Source organism: Parasteatoda tepidariorum, chromosome 7 (genome assembly GCF_043381705.1).
Source record: "Parasteatoda tepidariorum isolate YZ-2023 chromosome 7, CAS_Ptep_4.0, whole genome shotgun sequence".
Taxonomy (NCBI): domain Eukaryota; kingdom Metazoa; phylum Arthropoda; class Arachnida; order Araneae; family Theridiidae; genus Parasteatoda; species Parasteatoda tepidariorum.
In genome coordinates this window covers 36,990,339-37,010,891 of record NC_092210.1, presented here as the reverse complement: position 1 = coordinate 37,010,891, position 20,553 = coordinate 36,990,339, and the positions used below count along the sequence as shown (strand labels likewise).

The 20,553-nt window shown below is 27.1% G+C and overlaps 1 protein-coding gene across 1 annotated transcript in view; it reads right to left on the bottom strand.

Moving 5' to 3' along the window:
* Positions 1–20,553, bottom strand: part of LOC107455634 (arrestin domain-containing protein 4) — a 78,124-nt gene that overhangs the window by 27,108 nt on the left and 30,463 nt on the right. Inside the window, exon 2 of the mRNA XM_016073268.4 lies at positions 15,575–15,706. Coding sequence (XP_015928754.1) covers positions 15,575–15,706 — 132 coding nt within the window. The remainder of the gene's footprint in view (positions 1–15,574; positions 15,707–20,553) is intronic.

Sequence of the window (20,553 nt, the reverse complement as noted above, 5' to 3'; positions counted from 1 at the left end):
AGCGATTTAAATTAACTCAACTTAATTTGAATTTTATATCTTAACATTTCATGCATTTTGTTTGAATTCAAAGGATGTTTCACCATATTAGGTAGAACACCCACCCATGCATTTCAGTGAGTAAATAAAGTAAACATGTAGAAGTTTTTACCTAACCTCAAACCAGCAAAGAGAAAGTTTTGAAGCAACCACAGATGATTACAAGGATATCACGTGGGTTGATTAGTGAGTTTTTGTTTCTGTGCTGTAAACCTGATAGCGGAAATAGCAAGCATGTGGGTATTCACCGAACATGTGATGAGCTTTTGTTTGTAATTAGTTTAATTACTTATTACACGTTCGAAATAATTAGAAAATCTTATTAAAAGGAATCTTGTTTACGACCAAATTGCAGAACAGTATAGTTCAAACGTTTTCCTGAAACATTTTTTTTTTTCGAAGACAAGGTCAAAACTCGAAACAAAAGATAAATCTAAATAAGGTAAAAGTAAATGAGGCTCTTGTTCAAATTGAGATTAAAAAAGTTGATTTAAGTTCTTAATTAGCCTTTTTCTCTTCACATTGTGTTGCCTAACATTTACAATACGGGAAATATCGCAGGCATTTTGAATGGAAGAATGAAGATTCATGCAATGAAATTTATTTTAATATTTTAAATTTTATTGAAATTGTTTTATGGTAATGTTTGGGTTTCAATAAAAGAATGCCAATGATTTATTTAATTGGGTGCTGAAGATCATTTTTTTATATTATTTTACTCTTTAGTAGGTGTCTTAAATGCATGAACTAATGAACATAATGTATGGCACAAAAACAAAAACTTCCAAATTCACTGAAAAAAAGGATTCTTTCAAAATTCAGTAAAACTGTGTCAAAATAGCTCGGAAATAATTATAGTCGAATTTGAAAACCTCAAATTATATTTATTATTCAATCAAATTGTATTTATTATTGAGTACAGTGACATGCTCGAAATTGAAACAGCTTTGAGAATCCGTCTTCATTTGTAAATAAACATAAGATAGGCGAGTGTTGATTACAGATCTAAAGACATTGTTTATTCGTGAAATAAATTCGGAATGAAGGAAAATGCAATAAATTTTTTTGATCTAATTATATATATTTTCGAACAATGTTATAAACTAGTAAAGTTTGATCTTTTTAAAATTTGAGAGGGATATGTCCTTTTGTTATGATATGTCATTTTCGAGATTACTCAATTTTCAGCATTGTCACTCTACTCAGTAATGAGTATGTGGAGTTACAAATTCGACTATCTATGTTTTGGAACTATATTGCCCAATTTTGAGAAAAACTTTCTTACAATGTTTGACTCAATAAAAATATGCATTTTAAAGCCATATAATTTTTCCAAAAAAATTTTCTACTTTTTCTTCAAAAGTAAGTTTTAATAAAATTAATTTAAAGATTAAATAAATTATATTCCCTAATAATTTAATGATAAGTAAAATTGGAGTATTTTTTAACAATGTTTATTCTAAAAATGGTGCAACTGTTAACTTTTTGTACATTTTATAAAAACGTTTGATTTGGGAATTGAAAACAGTAAATAGTGCAGTTTGGTACATTATAGTAGCGTCTCTCAAACCTTTTTGATTAAGAAGAACATGGAAATATATCTTTTATCCAAAAAACTCAACTTGTTCAAAACTTTTAAAGTAATAAATACAATTTTTATCATTTTACATAAAATTATCACTTATTTGAAATCGGAAAAATCAAAACAAAATCTTGCGTTCCTTTAAAACAATTTTGCAAAAATTAAAAAATTGTAACTAAACATAGAACTAAGGAAAAAAAACTTGAAAATTGTATTATTTCTTTACAATACTAAGCTTAAATTGCAAGGAAAATTACACCTGTCGGTATCTTTGATTTACTTTTCAATTCGATGCTCGCAAGTGTCGTCATTGTGGCATTCGTAGATTCAGTTGCCAATCAGGTTGGCACATACGCGGGACGTCTGTTACAGGTATCCAATTAAATTTGACTTAAATCACATAGTTAGGCATAACCACTTCACTTTATCCGGAGTTGCAAGTATAAAATGAAACTTAATGAAAATGTTTGTAAGTATGTTTCAACTTGTAATAAACTTAAAATTAAGTTAGTATATTGATATTTCAAAAATAAAATATTGTTAGTTTTGAGTAATGTATTTTCTTTTATGATTACTTACTAACTACTAAACTAAGAAATTAATAATTTTGGCATGAAACCGTTTCACACTGTTCTTGAAATTTCTTGGATGGTTAAATAACAATTTATTTTGTTGTTATTCAACCAAAACAGTCAAATAATCATAAATAAGATGGTATTCAAATTGTAAACTGCAAGGAAAACCGTGCATTAACTGCTTCCACCTAATACGGTTAAACAGCCAGAATTTTATAGCACCAACAAGACTCACTTAATCAAGTCAATTATTTACTTGGAGCTGGATACAGTGCATAGAAGAGAAAGCTAATTTATCAATCTCACGGCAGATTGAACGAAAGGTTCAAGTCCCAGCATTGACACTACAATATTTCCTCTATTTCCTTCAACACAGAAGAATTTAGTTTCGAAAAGCATAGCTCCAATATCCAGTTAAGTTTATCTTTCACGGTTTTGAAACCATGTTAGTTGTACATGGTTAAACAACCGTATATGTATAGTTTTTAAACCATACTGATTGTAAATGGTTTCAAAACCGTAAAAGTAAAAAAAAAAGTTCTTTACCGTAAACTATACTGTTAATTGGATTCACAGACTTCTGTCGGTTATTTTACGGTAAATTTAGAAGGAAAAAATTAGCAGTGCGGGGAACTTGCATTAGAGAATTAAATTTTTTTAAATAGTTTTCTCATGGTATTTGAAATTGAAGAGTGGTTATTTCTGCTTTCTCAAGGCTTTATTCATTCTTTTTTTTTTTCATAGTTCATTCTCCCAAGAAGGTGGAATAGAATTATGGGAATCACGTTTTTTGGGTAGATAGTGCTGCCCATTAGGATTCCGAACCTAATACCTTCAATGATTTATTGTTACTTCAACTTTCCTCATAAGAATCACGTAGCATTTTAATGCAAAATTGACATCGTTCGTCAAAAATAGTGTACGTACTTTTTCTAAGAATAGTTCCTATTTAGTTTGTTTGTTTGTGAGATACTCAGTAACTTTATTTTGGTGGAATTTTGCTTTTATCTAACACTCTTAGTTATTATTTCTGCTTAATTTTATATGCTCTTCTTGCCTTATAACTTTAAGAGCTTTACTTGATCTACTATTTCTTTTTTTTTTTGTTTCGTTAAGAAATGTTACCTTATTGTTATACAAATGTATTTTATAAAATTAGAAACAAAGTTGTGTTTAGATGTAGTTGTATTTAGACTCTCTTTTCTTTTAAATATATAATACTTTCTTTTAAATATATTATATAAATTTAAAATATTATCAGCATAATCTATCAATTTCTTTGGGGGATTTTGTAGCTTATAATGCTTTTTAATATATATAAACGCTGCTATATGTTTTAATTTTTTTTTAGCAAACAAACAAAAACTTTATTAGGAACAAAAACAAACGCATAAATACAGAGAATATATATATATTCGTCGCCAAGCGGAAAATCCTGTCCATCCGACAAAGAAAGGTAATACAATAAGCTTAAAATAGAAATTAGAAAAAAAGGGGGAGATATTGCAATCATAAATTATTTTGCTCATCATAAGACATCATATATTGTTGAATACTGTAATAATAGAGGAAAAAAATACATGAAACTATATAAAAAACAAAACAAAGATAGCATAAGAAATTTATTTGGATTGGCACAAGACTGGTATAAAAAATCAAATGCTTGCTTTAAAGTGAAAAATAGAGATCTAAATCGTCGATGTTCATCACAAATTGAAATAAAGCATGCTTAAAAGAAGAATATATTTAGATATTTTGCAACTGAAATAGTAAATTATTATATAATTTAGGTGCTAAGTAAAAAAACTGTTTTCGTGAAATTTCTTTTTTAAAGTGGGAAATCTCATATATTCCAGTTGGTCTTCTTTCAGACACATTAGTTTTTAATTTGCATATTAATTTATTGTTGTGTAAATAAAGTAAAATACGAAAAAATACATTATGGCGAAATGGTAATCGATTAATTCTTATATATATATATTGGTGGTAGTTATGCTTGAATTATTTATATTTACAGAATCAATAATCTTGAAGCATTTGCACAGCACAGTTTCCTGCATTGAAACAAGCGAAGTTACTAATAAAATGTAAATTAAGCTATCAATTCATACAGTTGGATAGTCTGTTAGTAAAATACGTTTAATGTTGCTCCATAATATTATATGTGTAGCGAGTAGTAGTTTGTAGCCATTCCTGGGTATTTCTCTTCTGATAAAATGTAGTAAATTAAATGTTCTTTTTATCAAAAATTTCCTTGTTTGTTCGTAAAGTTACGAAATTTTAACAACACATCCATCTAAACATAAATAGTCTTATGTATAATAATTTTGTACTTGTTTTGAAATTGTCATTGAATAAATATTTTCTGCTAATTCATGATTTTTAACATGGAAATTATAAACTTTTTTTTTAAATTGCGGGCTAAATGTGTTAAATTTTTCCCCGAAATGTATCGCAAGTACAGCGTAAGTATTATCGAACTATATAAAGTAAAAACGATAATATGTTTTCAACCATTAACGAGATTCAATTAAGACTCCACAGTTAAATGCAAGGCATTTTGAGATTTGCTTAGAATGCTCCCTCTAACTCTTGTTCATATTTCATTCAATATATAAAAAATATCTAATTTCATTCTGGAATAATAATCATAACTGGAATAATAATCACGTGGCTACTTAATTCTCTTGATCTTAATCCTCGTGACTTATTTATTTTTGTCGAGCGATATTAATATTACTCAAATAATATCAAAGACATCGCAAAACTCAAAATAATGTCTAAACTCAATACTACCGTTCAGAAAATCATCGAAATCATAGATGTCTCAACACCTGAACTTCTATATGTTTGCAAAACATTCTTTGATAAAAGCATCACCAACTGAATTTAAATATCTGTCAATACTTTTAAAATTTACGTACAATTTTGAACATCAGTAGTTTTAAATTTTCTTTATGTTCCATTTTGCTCAATTATCATTACAATCTATATTATTTATATTTTTATAGGTATAAAACAACTAAATATTGAAACTTTTATTTTATTTTTAGTTCTTTCTTTTCACTCAAGCACTTATAAGCAATTCTCTTTTAAATATTTATGTAATCTCAAACAACTTGTTATAGAAGCAAATTCATAAAATATGCAATAATTTCACAATGAGTGTAACATTTTATATTGAATATTGATCAGAAAACTAATATAAAATTTTAGATTTATACAGCTTTTTAATTGATGTTGAGCATATGAGCATATAATATAATTGGGTCGGCAGTACAATGCGAGTTGTTTCAATTATTTCACTATCTTTCTTCTAGATTATTTGATAAAATATTGACTTTATTTTAAATTCAAACAAAAATACTGCGTTGTGTTTATGTCGGTATTTTAATTTTGATAGTTTGCTTTTTTCTTATTTCATATTAGCGTATGTTTTCTGCTTTAATGATGTCTCATTAAACTAACATAAAATATTATAAAGTCCGCTGTTACTTTATAATAAATTGCGTTGAAGAGAAAACAATAAGTTAAAGGACACCGAATTAACTCTATGGTAGGTTCAATATTTTTTTGAAATCCTTTAAATCATATTTTATTTGCAAACATATTTTTTAAACAAATCAAATTTTAAGACCAAATAATTTTAAAATTCATAATCAAGAAGTGTTTTATTTTTTTAACACTAATAAGACTGAAACTTAGTATATAACTGTTATATTGCCCAAAAGTAGTGAAAATGACTGAATTGTGAAAGAATAGCTAATGTGTAAAGAAATATGTTTAAAATTAATTTTTAGTATTTTTTATATTATTTGCAGTTATATAACAAGTTATTACTAAATATTAACAATAAAAAAAATTATGTGTTGTACGAAAGTCACGAAATTCTAAGAAATTGTGTCATTATATCAGGGCTCGAAAGAATTCCAAAATTTTACCCTTCCCCGAGGACGGCTTGTCCAACAACGTACCCGTCCTCCCTTGAAACTAACCCATAGCTTCTGGATAAATAAATTCGAGAAATAAATTCGGATCGACTAGATAAATAAATTCGGATTCGATAAATTCGTTGTCCTTGGGGAATTTTTGACCGCCGAGGACGGGCGGAAGGGCTGTTTTTCGAGCCCTGATACACATCATTGTTTTTCTAATTGAAATTAAAAAGCAATCAAAATGACTTCCTTGGGCAATCTTAATGATGATATAGCAGATGTATTTCAACAAATTTCTACAATATTTACGTGAGGGGAATTTTTGTGTAGCTTAAAGCAGTAAATAAGCCGTGATGGTTTAGTGGTTAAGGCACTGAACTGTCATTGTGAGGAGCTGGAGTTTGATCCCCAGTGGCGTCTTGACGCACATCCAGCTTCAGATAGATTGGTACCAGCTTGTCTGGGAAGTAAAGGTGGTCTGTGCGTAGTACTGACCACATTATACATTCATGCCGTTGATCACGAAATTGTGGAGCCTTAACGTCCATAAACCTCCATGAAGTGTCACCTCCTGGCCAACAAGGGGCTGTTGCGGGAATGCTTTATTAAAGCTTTATGAAGTTTGCTGGAAATTTTAAAATAAGAAAAAATATCGCAGTTATTAAACAACTCAATTTACTTATGATAACAGGTACATGAAAAAAACACGTATTTCAGAAATTTGTACGGAAGGCAAATTTTTAAAATACTATGCATTACATTGTTTTAAATAAACCATTACATTATAACTTACTCTTATCCCCTTCCTATTACCGCAAATTAAGTAATATTTCTTATAACTCAAAATGAAGTTGCCTTAATAAAATTATTACTATTCTATATTGTCGAACAATTTATGAAAGTCATGCTAAAATGTTTCAATCTCTGACACTCATCTCAGTTCTTGTATTAAGCAACTGATGCATCGAACTACATACTTATCTTAAATCACTATAACTTGATCAATGAACATGAAATTATTATTTACTTCATTATTTAGACAGAACTTCGATAATAAAACTTTTGAAATATCTTGCATCAAATAGTTTAGAATATACATTTACATTATAACTTATTACCCTAAAAATTAAAAAGAATTTATGATATTTAAATAACCATAACTTGATCAGTAAACCTGAAATTTAATTTAATTTATTATTTAGACAGTACTTCCACAGTGTAACGTTTGAAATATTGAGCATCATACAGCTTAGAATATATATTTATATTATAATTTAACATTAACTCTTTTCCAAAAATAAGAGCAATTTATGAAAGTCAAGATAAAGTGCTTAGTGTCTTTCACTCAACTCAATCCTCATTTTGATTCATTCATAAATGAAAATTCTTCTTTACCATATATCACTAATTTTATTTTGTACTTAACTTCATCTGTAAATGTTAGTACTTATTCCGCATATTTAAACAGAACTTCAACAAGAAAAATTAACATTAACTCTTACATAAAAATAAGAACGTTAAATCACTGTGAATTGATCAATAAACCTAAAATTAAAATTTATTTCAATTTTAAAACAGAACTTCAGCAAAGAAACTTCTGAAATAATGTGCATCACGTTGTTTAGAATATATCTTTACTCTAAAGCTTAATTCTCATAGTAAATTAAGTGTTTTTTTTTTAAATTTTATTTCCTAAGGTAAAGTTTAAAATGATCTGTAGATAATTTATTATTAATATTGAGAACAATTTATGAAATTCAAATTAAAAAGTTTAAATCCAGACTCCTAACTCAATCCTCATTTCGATTCATCCATATATCAAATTTTTTGCTTATCTCAAATCACTATAACTGGATTACAAAGCCTGAGATCATTATTTATAACAGAATTTCGACAGCAAATATGCTTGAAATATTATGTATGAGGTTGTTTAAGATATACCTTTGCTTTATGAAGTAAGATCAACTCTTAACACAAATTTATTTCCCAAAATAAAGTTATATTTAAATAATCTTAACACTAATATTACTGAACATTTTATAAAAGTTCAGACGGAAAGTTCAATCCCTGCACTCAACTCAATTCTGATTTCGATTCATTCATACATCGAATTTCTTGCTTTCACTAAGAGCAATTTATTTTTTATTGAATTTTTTGTATATACCAGGCTTTTCATACTTTCAGCTGAGTTGCAGTTTGTAAAGCTACCGACTAAGCGATTCTTCGCCTCATTACCGAATTTGAGGAAATAATATATTTTGAGAGATAAAATTGATCTTTAATATCCAGTAACTTCATCAGCAAAAAATTCCACTCCAAAGATGAGATATTTTACTCTAATCTAAACTGATAACATCTCAACAAGAAAATGGCCGAAAAAGATGCAACTGGAAGCATTTAAAAGACACATTATCAATCTTTCATCCTCTCGCAACTCAATTTTTTTTATATATTTGATATTGCATAGAGTAAAGATATTTCTTTAGTATATCAAATGTATCTAATAGGAATTATTTTTAAAAATTAAAAGTAGGAAAAAGCATGTTTTTATAGGAAAATAATTAATTTGAGAATTGCATAAATATTATTTGAAAAATTTAATGTCTTGACCAATTCATTCAAGTATATTTTGTAATATTTATAATAAAAACAGCGCGAAAAATTGTTATACATGCGTAAAACTATATTATTATTATTAATCGTGTATCTGTCCTACTCGTTTTCATTTTTAAAGAACTCTATTTTAGCAAAATAATTAATTTAAGAATTGCATAAAAATTATTTGAAAAATCTAATGTCTTGACCAATTCATCCAAGTATATTTTGTAATATTTATGATAAAAACAGTTCGAGAAATTGTTATGCTTGCGCAAAATTATAATATTATTATAATTATTATTAATCGCGTATTTGTCCTAATCGTTTTCATTTTTAAGGAACTCTGTTTCTGCGTTATATTTCTTCTCGACTTCTGCCAATTTAGCGCCAACATAGAGACTACCTGGGGCCAGAAATGGGAATAATTTAATCTTAATATGGAATAGGAAGAAATCACAAGCAAGAAACACCCCACAATAGTTTTAAAAATATCATATTATTTGCTTAAAATCAACATTTCATGTAACGGAAATTCCTTTTAAGAATGGTCTTCATAGAACTGTGTTTGCTTAACCCTGCACAATACAGTAGTTTTTGAAACAATTAGAAACCTGCAAGTGGCATTACCATGTGAATCGATGCATTCCGCATGCTCATGGAGAAAACATGAAAGTGTAAACGGAATTTTCTCTAGATCATTTTGGGATATTTGTCTTATTATGTTTTGTTTATATTTTGTAGATTTGGAGGTGAATATGAAAATCAACTGTATTGAAAATTTATACCGATAAATCAATGCATAATTAATCAAAAACGAAACATATTTCACGAAATTAAAATCAGTATTAAATAATAGTTTGATAGAAAAATTCCTTTTCAAATCATTGTGTTTTAAATATTGAGTAATGATTATTGATATATATTCTCTATAAAATAAAACATCATTTTTAATTCTTATCTGACCTAATTCAAAAAAAAAAAATTAAAAAAAAATAGTGGATTCTTCAATATGAAGTTATCGCGGAGAATAAGAAATATACAGAGAACAAGTTAAAAAATGCTTGATAAAAAAAGAAAAAAATGTAATACTTTAATAAAATGTAATGCTTGTTTTTATTACTAAATTTCTCCACCTGTAGGGGAGAGTGGGGTCAATTGTAACATTTTTTGCTTAACTATTTTTAACTAACAAAAAATCCAATATATTATTAGTATTAATTGACAGACGAGTAAAGTAGACTATCCTCTACTAGAAAAAAAAATAAATACCTTATTTTAAATGTTATTATATTAGTTATTAACAATTTTTGACAGTCGTGCACTTGTTACAATTGTCCCCACTTACGGGGTCAATTGTAACAGTTCATAAATTCAACTAAAACATAGTTAATTATACATATTATCATAGTTGTGATATATTTTTTTATTGATCAAAATAGTAGTGATATTTTAGGAGTAAAAATAATAATGAGCAGAGACCTAAAGGGTTAAACTTTTAACTTTAAGGGGTTAAAAATTTTAATTTATGCTGTGAAAGGTGACAAATAAAATAATGCACATGCAACATAATATAAATGATATAGGAAACTATTGGTGGTTCTTAAAGAGTTAAGTAATGGTTTGTAAACATAAGATTATTTATTTTCAGCTGTTACAATCGTCCCTTTACTTATTGTTACAATCGTCCCCAAGACGCCATTTCAGCTTCATTTGTTAAAAACAATGCTAGTTAATTAACAAAACTAATCTTTTTTTTTTCTTAAAATGTTAATTAAGGTGTCCACTTACATATTCGGTTAATAATTTTTATTTGTTTAAACAAAATTACTATGTTACAATGTAATATTCTAACACCAAAAAAAGTACTTACGTAGCGTGAAAATATCTTTTGTGATATAACTCTTTCAAAAGTACATTAAAATGGTTGCCAGCAGGGGTGTACATGTAGATTTATTAAATACACCTTGTGCGCCACGTAGGAACCGAATCTAGAACCTGACACTCGAAATATTTGCTCTGTTACAATCGCACCCTGTTACAATTGACCCCACTCTCCCCTACTATTTTCAGTTCTGAATCAAAAATTTAAGATGAATTGAATGTGTAATGAAAATACGTCTAATAAAATGATCTGATCTGATTTCATTCAACTAAAATAAAAGTGCCTGAGAATTTTTTTTTGAAATGCTTGAAAATTTCTATAATACAAACGCATGAACGCATATTTATTGAGAACCGTAAGAAATAGCTATAATTTGTATTGAAACTTTTTAAGAATTATTCCTTTTGAGGGGAAAAAGAAACGAACATAAGCACCAAGTATATTTCAAGTAGCTAAATCACTTATTGCTGATCAAAATTATTACTGATTAAATCACAGTTACCGATTAAGTGAAGACATTGATTTAAACATTGGTACGATTAGCATTGGTACTTCCACGGATTGGTACTTTTCTTTTCTCTGTACACGGAGAAAAGAAAACAGTAGAGAATGATAATGTTTCTCACTAATTTTACCCTCTTTAAGCTTATGTAACATTATTTTGAAAATAATGTACAAAAAATACTGATAAAAACAATTCAATTTTAGGCAATTTTTATACACCTTAGAAAAATTTCAAGACTGGTCTATTTTTCAAGTATCTCGATTTTAAAAGAGTTTAAATACATTCTTAACATACTTTAATTAGTGGTCTCTACATACATTTTTTATTTTTTCCTTGATCACTATCTATATTTTACTTAATTTTAAATTATAAAGTTTAAAAAAATTGGTACCAGAAACTGAAATTTTAAAAATTGCTCAACAATAATACATATTTTTTATTTAGGCATAGGAGCACTAAAATCGGTACAAATAACTTTTTATTATATTTGAAAGAGTACAGTCATCGTCTTAATTAAGATTTAACTTTGAAAATTGAAAATATTTTCTCCTCAAAAATGCAAATCCCTTATTCAGTTTGCCAATTCTTAATTCGATAAAATATTTCAGATATTTTTCAATGACGTCAAACAGATAAATTATTAATTGCTTAGATTTGTTTTTCCTACCAAACAAGATTATAATAAATAGAATGTATGTATTTCCTTGAACCAACGAATTTGAATTTTTCAGTGAAAATTTTAACTTTTTTTATACAAATTCTAGATTTTCGTAAAATTTTCTACTTTTTTTTATGTACAAAAACTAGATTTTAACCTAATTAAAATTTATTATTTTTTGATTTATTATTTCTTAATTCATTATTTCTTTCATTATTTATTTCCTAAATGTTTCATTTACACATGATTTTAAATTATATTTCTAAAACTATGGACACGTTATTATATAAGTTCGTAACATAATTTTGTCAGTTGCTTAACTAATAACTTATTGTTTTATATTATTATAACTCATTATTAAAACTTATTATTTTAACTTAGTTTTTTATTTATTACTAATGACAGGCCACAAAAAGTTATTCCAAATATTTTAATTATTTTTTAAATCTGATTCATTCTCAATGTTTTGGTTGGTTCAGATGGGAAAAATGTGATTGGATTTGAATACTATCTTATACGTAAAGTTTGTTAGCCGTTTAAATGCATAATCCCTAAATCTAATCCATAACTGTAATTTATCAAATGTAGATTGTTTAAAATTAATTTTTGTAATTTAAAACAACAAATGCGTTTAATTAGCATGTTCTATTTTTTTCTCATTACATTATTACATGTTATGAGAAACATAACACTTTTACATGAACATAACACTTAACATGAAAGTAACACTTTTTTTTAAACACTTCTGCATTACACTGTAAAAATTTTCTAATTTTCTGAACATTTTCATTGAGACGGATAGTGCGCATTGTTTCAAGTATCAATATATTTAGGTTCATGGAAGAAAATTTCTGGTAAAATTACCGTAATGTATGGTAATGACGTTTCTGGTAAAGAAACATAATTATGGTTAATGAAACCAAAATATACTGTATTTAAACCTTTCATTTGGTCATTTTTCCGTTCGTATTTACCATAACGGAAAAATTAATTAATTTAATACAGGTTTACCAGAAATTCGGGTTTTAAAAACTAAGGTTCCTATTACCACACATTTAGTAAAAAAAATATTTGGAGAAAATTAAAACATCATAAAATGGCAAAATTGAGCTACTTTATATAGCCAGTAAACGAATAACAATTTTTGGAGCAGCGTAGCCTGGAATTTTTTACAATGTAAGTGCTTCAGGATAGAGTTTGAAAAAAGTAGCTTGATGATTATTTTCTTCCCAGTGTTAATTTTAGCGTTAAAATAGAGTTTCAAAAAAATGAAAAGAAATGAATTGATTTTAAGATAAAAAGATGATCTAAGCTTTAATATTTTTCTATATTTAGAACGGATTCGATATAACTTTCATCATCTTCTTCATGAGTTGTGAAATTTTATTTTCTTGTCTTTTATTAAGACATTGTTAATTTATTTTATTTATTAATCATTTATTTCATTGTCTTTTATTCAAGAAAAAATCAATTCTCATTTTCATTAATTTTTTTAAGTATTTCTTTTCAGTTGAGGTGCTATAATGAAGTTCAAATATATTATAATTATTAACATTTCTTGAAAATTTTCCTGTACATTCAATTGCAATTGAAAAATCATTTAAGGAAAATAGGAGCAGTAAGGGGTTTATCTATTTTTAAGAACATTCTAAAAAAATAGTGAATAAAAAAACCTTCAAATGTTTATTTGAGCATTTCATACACTTAAAAATACACAAATATTTTAAGGAAAATAAAAGATTATTTTATCCATATTATCACTAATTGTGTTTTGATGTGTTTCCTTAAGCGAGTTATTTCCTTTTTTTCCAAACTAACTAATTGTCACTTACCATGTCTTGATGTGTTCCTACTGTAAGAATATTATTTTTAAAGTCGTAAAATTAATATAACATCTCTAACATAATAATCTATAGGGAATGCCTTTTAAATTGAGTTGTGAATTTTCAATTGCACTCTTATATTCTGAAAGAAAGGAGGAAAACGACATTAATATTTCAAAATATCCTCAAAAATATTTTATTTGTATTCGGATATAATGTTTAAATATTTTATTTGAGTTAAAGAAATTTTAGAAAACTTTAGAATTCTACAATACTCTTTCAAAATAGAGTTTATAGACGCGCTCAATAGTGTCAAAGCCAAAATAAAATGTATGTTAAACTCTCAAAATTTCATACATTTGTATGTTCATAAATAGGAATATAAATTAGAATAATGCGTTATAATAATCACTGGCGACTAAAAAGTTTAGAAAAGGAATGAATAAAACAAACATTTGTCACATTATTTGACAATTTCCGTCTGGAATATTTTAACTCATAAGTTTCTTGAATTAGATTCAAAACAAAACTTTATAAATCTAGTTTTAATTTCGGCATCGTGTAAAATAAGCATAATTTTACACTTTTGACTCTTGTATCAAAATTTAATATTTTTCTTCTATATTTTTAATTCCTGATTAAATGTAATGTTTTGAATTATTTGTTTAACATATAGATGCAATATGGTGTATTTATTTAAAAATTCTGAATAATAAAGAAAAATTTACTAAATTAAATTAACTTTGTTCATTAAACAATAAAGATTTATTTAGGAAGATAAATAAATAATAATAAATAAATTAAATATTATGTTAAATAAATATTAATATGAATTAAATATTATGGTGAATAAATTAAATAATTTTTTTGAGTGATTGTAATTATGATGGTAAGATAAAACAATTTGCAAAAACTGATGATTGCAATTACTGAAAAAGGAACCTAGTTTAACGTATCATTTTATCAAGCTCACTGCAAAAGTTATGGTGTATTTCAATGAAAAAATTCCATTATTGAAACGCCTCTCCCGAATGACATAATTGAAATTTTTGAAAGATTTTTAGGAGCGGGGGGTTGAAATTGTCCCTTAATGACACTCTCCAAATTTCAAGGAAGCAAAGAAAGTGAAAATAAAGCAGCGAAACGGAGAATCTAGAAAAAATATAGTCTTCTGATTTGTCATTTTGTAAATTATAAATTATTAAAAAAGTGTAACTTATTTAAAGAACTTTCTACCGCAGTAAACCAAAAGATCAGAAGAGTATGCAGCTTTCAATTCTCGCCAGAAGAAATACACCATAGATTTCACCCGCATTAATTTTCTCCATCTATGAAAAATAACTTTTGCACTAAGCTTTCCGATCACATGTTGGGTTTGAATAATATGTTTATGTTTTTTTTTCTTGGTGACAAGCTTTAAAAGTTTAAGTATCGTCTGCACTAAATATTCAGTATTTAGTATCAGCAGTGGTGGTTTAGTGGAAAGAGCGTCAGCCTCTCAATGAGGTCAACCCTGGTTGGAAACCCCTCGTGGCTGGTTGATACAAATTCTGTTCCCGGTTCGCACTGGACGGACGTAAAATATGCTAAATGGTAGACGGATCATGGATTAGAACCCTCTTGTCGTTGGGCTAACCATGAGGGCAAATGTGGATTAGCTCCATCAAAAAGTCCTCCACGAAGTTTAATTCACTCCATGCCTGATCTAGTTGTTCCCTTGCCTTCTTGTTTGGATTATAAGAATGGAAAAGTGTAAAGTTACGGAGTTGAACATTGATAGTCATAAACTCAGATTTGGGACGGCTATTCAATACCGCTTATAAAACAAAATAAAAGTTTTAGTTTTTTGATTAGACCATCGAGCCATTAAGTACATTTTAGTACGTAAAAATCTGATCATAAAATCAAAAGTTATCAAGGTACTCAGCTTTTAATTTGAACATTATGCATTTTTCGGAAATTTAAAGATATTCTTACCTTCTCTTTTATTACTTTCTCCTAAAAGCTTCATCCGAAAGTCGATGTAATTTTCTTTGTCATTATGATGACCCCCACTGCCCCTATCGCTAAGTCTCACTACTCCTTCGCCTACTATATGGAAGTATAAACCTATAAATAGAGAATCATTTAGTAACCAATTCAAATTATCAGACTAAAAATGTAAAATTTGTTAAATTTATTATAGTAATTTTTACATAAATATAATCTATAATAAGATTTATTTTGAAATCGATTAATTAATCGATTCACTTATACACTGATACATTTATTTACTTATTGTTGTACTTAATTAAAAATTTGCCTTCTTTCCTCGATTAAATTCATTTATTCATTCAGTCACTCATTCATTTGTTATATCGTTATAAGATATCATAACCAATAATATCATAACCATATCATAACCATAATCATTTTAAGATATCATAACCAATTATTAAATACTCAATAATTATTTCAATTGCATCAAATTAAATATCGAAAATAATAAACATTTGAGAATCAGTATATCTTAAAATATCATTTGATAAACAAAATCTCAAAAAACTAAATTATAGAGTAACGGAAAATATAAAATGTTTTTGACTTAATAAATGATGTTCGTAAAAGCAAATCTCGTTTCCTATAGGTTTCTGAAGCTATAAAATATAAAACAAACAAATGAAGCCCTAGTGCTCAATCAGCTCATTTTTAACGAATACGAGATTTTAAACTGCGTAATCCAGAATTTTTTTTTCTTTTTTTAAAGTTTTTAATAGCATAATAAAATGATAAACTCTTATAAAATATCAGTGAACATGAGTTACGTCACACATGAACTATGAGAAACAGAGTGTCACAGCAAGAACTGTGTTACAAACGAGAAACTCTGTGTTACAGCAAGAGAAACAGAGAGAGCTGACAATCCTATAAAATGAGTCCTGCCTGTCCATAATTTTATATATCCCACTGAGTAGGCAATTTAGACTCACGATAATATTAATGCGATGAAGGTAGTCCACTTCTAAAAAAATGAAATGTAATAATTATGGATTACAAGTTACTCTAATTTTGGACCTTTTTCTCCATCAGTAATAAAAACCAAAAGTCCAAAAATAATAAATGATTTAGAAAACTAAGTGAAATCTAAAAAGGGTGCACAAAGCTAAAGTTTGCTCACAAAATAATTTTATTAGCATCAGGTATTTTTCTAACCAAATTTAAAAATTAATTACGAATTCGTCAGCAGATGACGCTGCTAGCCAAAGAAAAATCTCAAAAGAATGTTAGACTATTTGAGAATATCTGAATTATGATGTTTATTATTCGAAAAGAACACAGAAGGTATGGATATTTAATCGTGTTCATCAGTTATTATTATTGTTGCTAATAGTTTAATGAGACATTCACGATGTTACGAAATATTTATGAATTAAGTATTGATATTTAGATTTCAAATAGCGTAACTGAAGGACAAAGCCTTTTAAAAGTGGAATTTTTTCATATTCCCTTTCTTAAAACAATTGTTCAAACATTGTGAATTAATGCATCGTAATACCTGCGACAGTTTTAATATTTTATTTTAAAACTCATAAAACTTTTCTAGCTTAATAATTACTTTACTTTTTCTAAATTTTTCAATTTAGTGAAGTCTAGACATGTTATTAGCAATGGTATATTTTAAAATGCTGCAGTAATTTTTATTTTGATTTCACTGTAAATATATAGATTAAATTATTAAAACCTTAAACTCAGTGTCCTACTTTTAATTTAAATTGAAAATTAAATTTTTTGAAGTTATACTTCTTATGTGACATCCAACAAGGTTGCGTTAAACGTTTAATGGTACATTTTTATTGGTCGGGAAATCACGTGGTAGGATCCAGTTTTCCCTCATTCATTTCCATATTGTTTTGGTTCTCACTAGCAGAAAAATAACAAAAGTCTTAAAAGTATTGTTTTTCAATAAATATTTTTTTAGTTTGTTTTGATACACATATAATTTAACAGGGTAGCATTTTTTATTTTCAAATTTAGTGGAAAACAATTGTAAAAAATGAGTGAAGACAGTCCCACGGACAATGCGACGGATTTAAGGTTATGGTAAGGTACGTCTCTCGTGAATATCAATTGATCGTTTCTCTTCTGAAATTACATTATGACGCATTCACATACATTATTAATACAAATACATTTTCCCGGGCGAGACGGTGAGGCAACCACAAGCACTTCCACTGGTTCAAGAGGGAAAAATGCACAATATTATTACAGAGCACGGAAGCGAGCGGAGCAGGAAAAAGAGTCGTTGAATAGAACTATGAACGTATCCTTCTACGAATATACGAGGATAGTGAATAGAACTATCCTTCTACGACTGCTGATTCCTCTACAATTCACGTCACAGGTTGCGAAGTTTAACTTCTTCTGCGCGGAGGGACTCCACGCACTATTTTGTTTTTGTTTTTATTGTTCACCATAAAGAAATTGCACAGTTAATCTTAAAACAATTAGAAATTAAAACTTTTTACTAATGTCAAGCATTAACGACTAGTTAATTTAGTTACTGTTTTTCTTTTAAAGGAACTAAATTTGATTAAGCAAAATGAAAGAGGCAAAGCAGCTATCCCAAAGTAATTTACAAATAGTTATCACACTTGGGTTTATATTACATAACTTAACTGAGAATATGCAAATTAAAATTTTTTTGATTTGCGGCATATTTTGAACAACATTTTCGAAAATGAGTTTATTATAAATTTAGAATTCCTTTACTCTTAGCTTTCTAAAAATACTTTACTTTTGTTTGTACTGCAATTATTTACAAAGTTATAGCAGTTTTTGTGCAAAATGATAAAAGTGCATAGACTAATGATTTTAAGTTTTTAAATGCTTTTATCTCAAAATCAGAGTTTTTCGCATTTTACATCATCTTAAACACGATATCTCATGTTGTTTTTGAAATAATTTTCTAAAATTTTTAACGAGTGTTCATAATTAAAATACGCATGTTTTGAACTACAGACAAAAAGAAAAAAAAAGGAAGAATTTTTTATTTTATGCATGTTTTTTTGCAAAGATAATTAGCGAACTTTTTAAAAAATTGCTTTTTTTAACAACATTGATCCCTAACTCAGTAGTATATATACTTGATTTTAAGGTAGAAAATAGAAACATAGTTGTTAGCCTTCTAAATAAAGTCCGCAAAGGAGTTTTGGTTTTAAGTGAAAGAAATTTTTTTTACAGTGTTTAGCGCAAATGCAAAAAAAAAACCTTATTTTTACTTAAACTTTTTAAATATTAATATTAATTTTTCTGCTAGTTATATAAGTTTTTATCCTTCATAAAACAAACAAACTAATTTTCTTTGAATTTTATATTAATATTTGAAAAAAAAGTTGTCAAAACTAGTCGGATACCTTAACATAATTGAAACTTAATATATTGCCTTAGTTTAGGGATGATACACTAAGTCCCTAAAGTTTTCGTTTCCAGTTTAAAATGTTTTTGATTAATTTACGTTGCAGAGAAACAAACGATGTGTGCATAAGTTCAAGACTTACGATTGTCTGACTTTCTTTATGAACGTCTAGAAATTGTCTTAACTACTTTTTACAAGTAGTTGAGTGAACATAAAATTATTAAATTTCTTTGTGTAAGTAGTTTTGGAGACAGCGAAGTATGCAAAAAATGAAATTAAAATAAAGAAGTTATTCAATCATACTTCCGCTTTTTGTTTAAACTATTGCTGTCAAATTACAAAGATTGCGATGCATATTTTTGAAATCATAAATCCAAATCCGTAGAATATTAAACATGCTTTCTCAGAGGAAGTGCATTTTTGTGTCTGTTTCCGTAACTTAAACTACCATCTTGCCTTATTTAATGAGCATATTTAAATTTAAATTCCTGCATTATTAAGAGAGAGCATTTTGGTACTCAAACTAAAAACAGATCAGAAGCTATCGGTTCTGTTTTTGATTTGCGTATTGTATACATGCACACATGAATCGACATTTTCAGTTCACAGTTAAACTGAAACAAAGTCTACGAATCACAAGTTTGTGCCACCAATAATACAATTCTATAGTTTGTGCTACTTCTTTTTTGATAATATAAAATTAAAATGAAACTGTAATTTTAATTAATTTAACAATTTGATTAGTTGCATTTGAAACTTGAACTAAAGTTTCCAGTTTTTAGAGTTAAATAAAGAGAGTACTTTAATGCATGAGGAATTTAATAAATGTCATAAGCTTTTGAAATATTTTGACTTGTTTCTTTAAATTATAAATCCAAGAAAGTTATTTAAAAAAAATGAAATATAGAAGTTGTTTGAAGATTGAAATCCAATTAAAATATTTATTGTTTATCTTAAAATTACTTTCAAGTACTACTTTTAATTACTTTTAAATTACTTTTAAGTATTGTTTATCTTAAAATTACTTATATTAGAAAAATCAACAATGTATCGAAAATTAATTAAATGTGTTCAATATGATGAACTCACTGAATGTCATTATCAAATTAAACGTAATTGAATACATAATTTTATAACAGCATATTTTTCTTATTATATGACACTAAACTAAATCATTAAGAGACTTTTAGCAAAGAATGTGCAAAAAGCATATCACAAATAAATTAAACAGTCAAAAATTTTTTAGAACTAAGTCTTTCGTTTGAAGAACGTATCTCCTAATTTGTTTCGAAGAGATGATTTCAATTTTGATTTGAGTTCTACCACTATTCCTAAATTAAGAAATTAATTTAATGAAGATACAATTTTGAAGAATCTTTTTAAATTCTTCGTAAGAAGTGCTTTTTTTCTTAAAATTTCTTTTTAATATTAAGACATTAAGAATTTGAAAGTTAAATACTTCAAGAAACAAATAATAATATTCTGAAATCATTTGAAATCAAAAAGTAAAAGTTAAAATTCTCAAAAAAATAGTTATAATCTCTGTACAGAGTAATAGTAC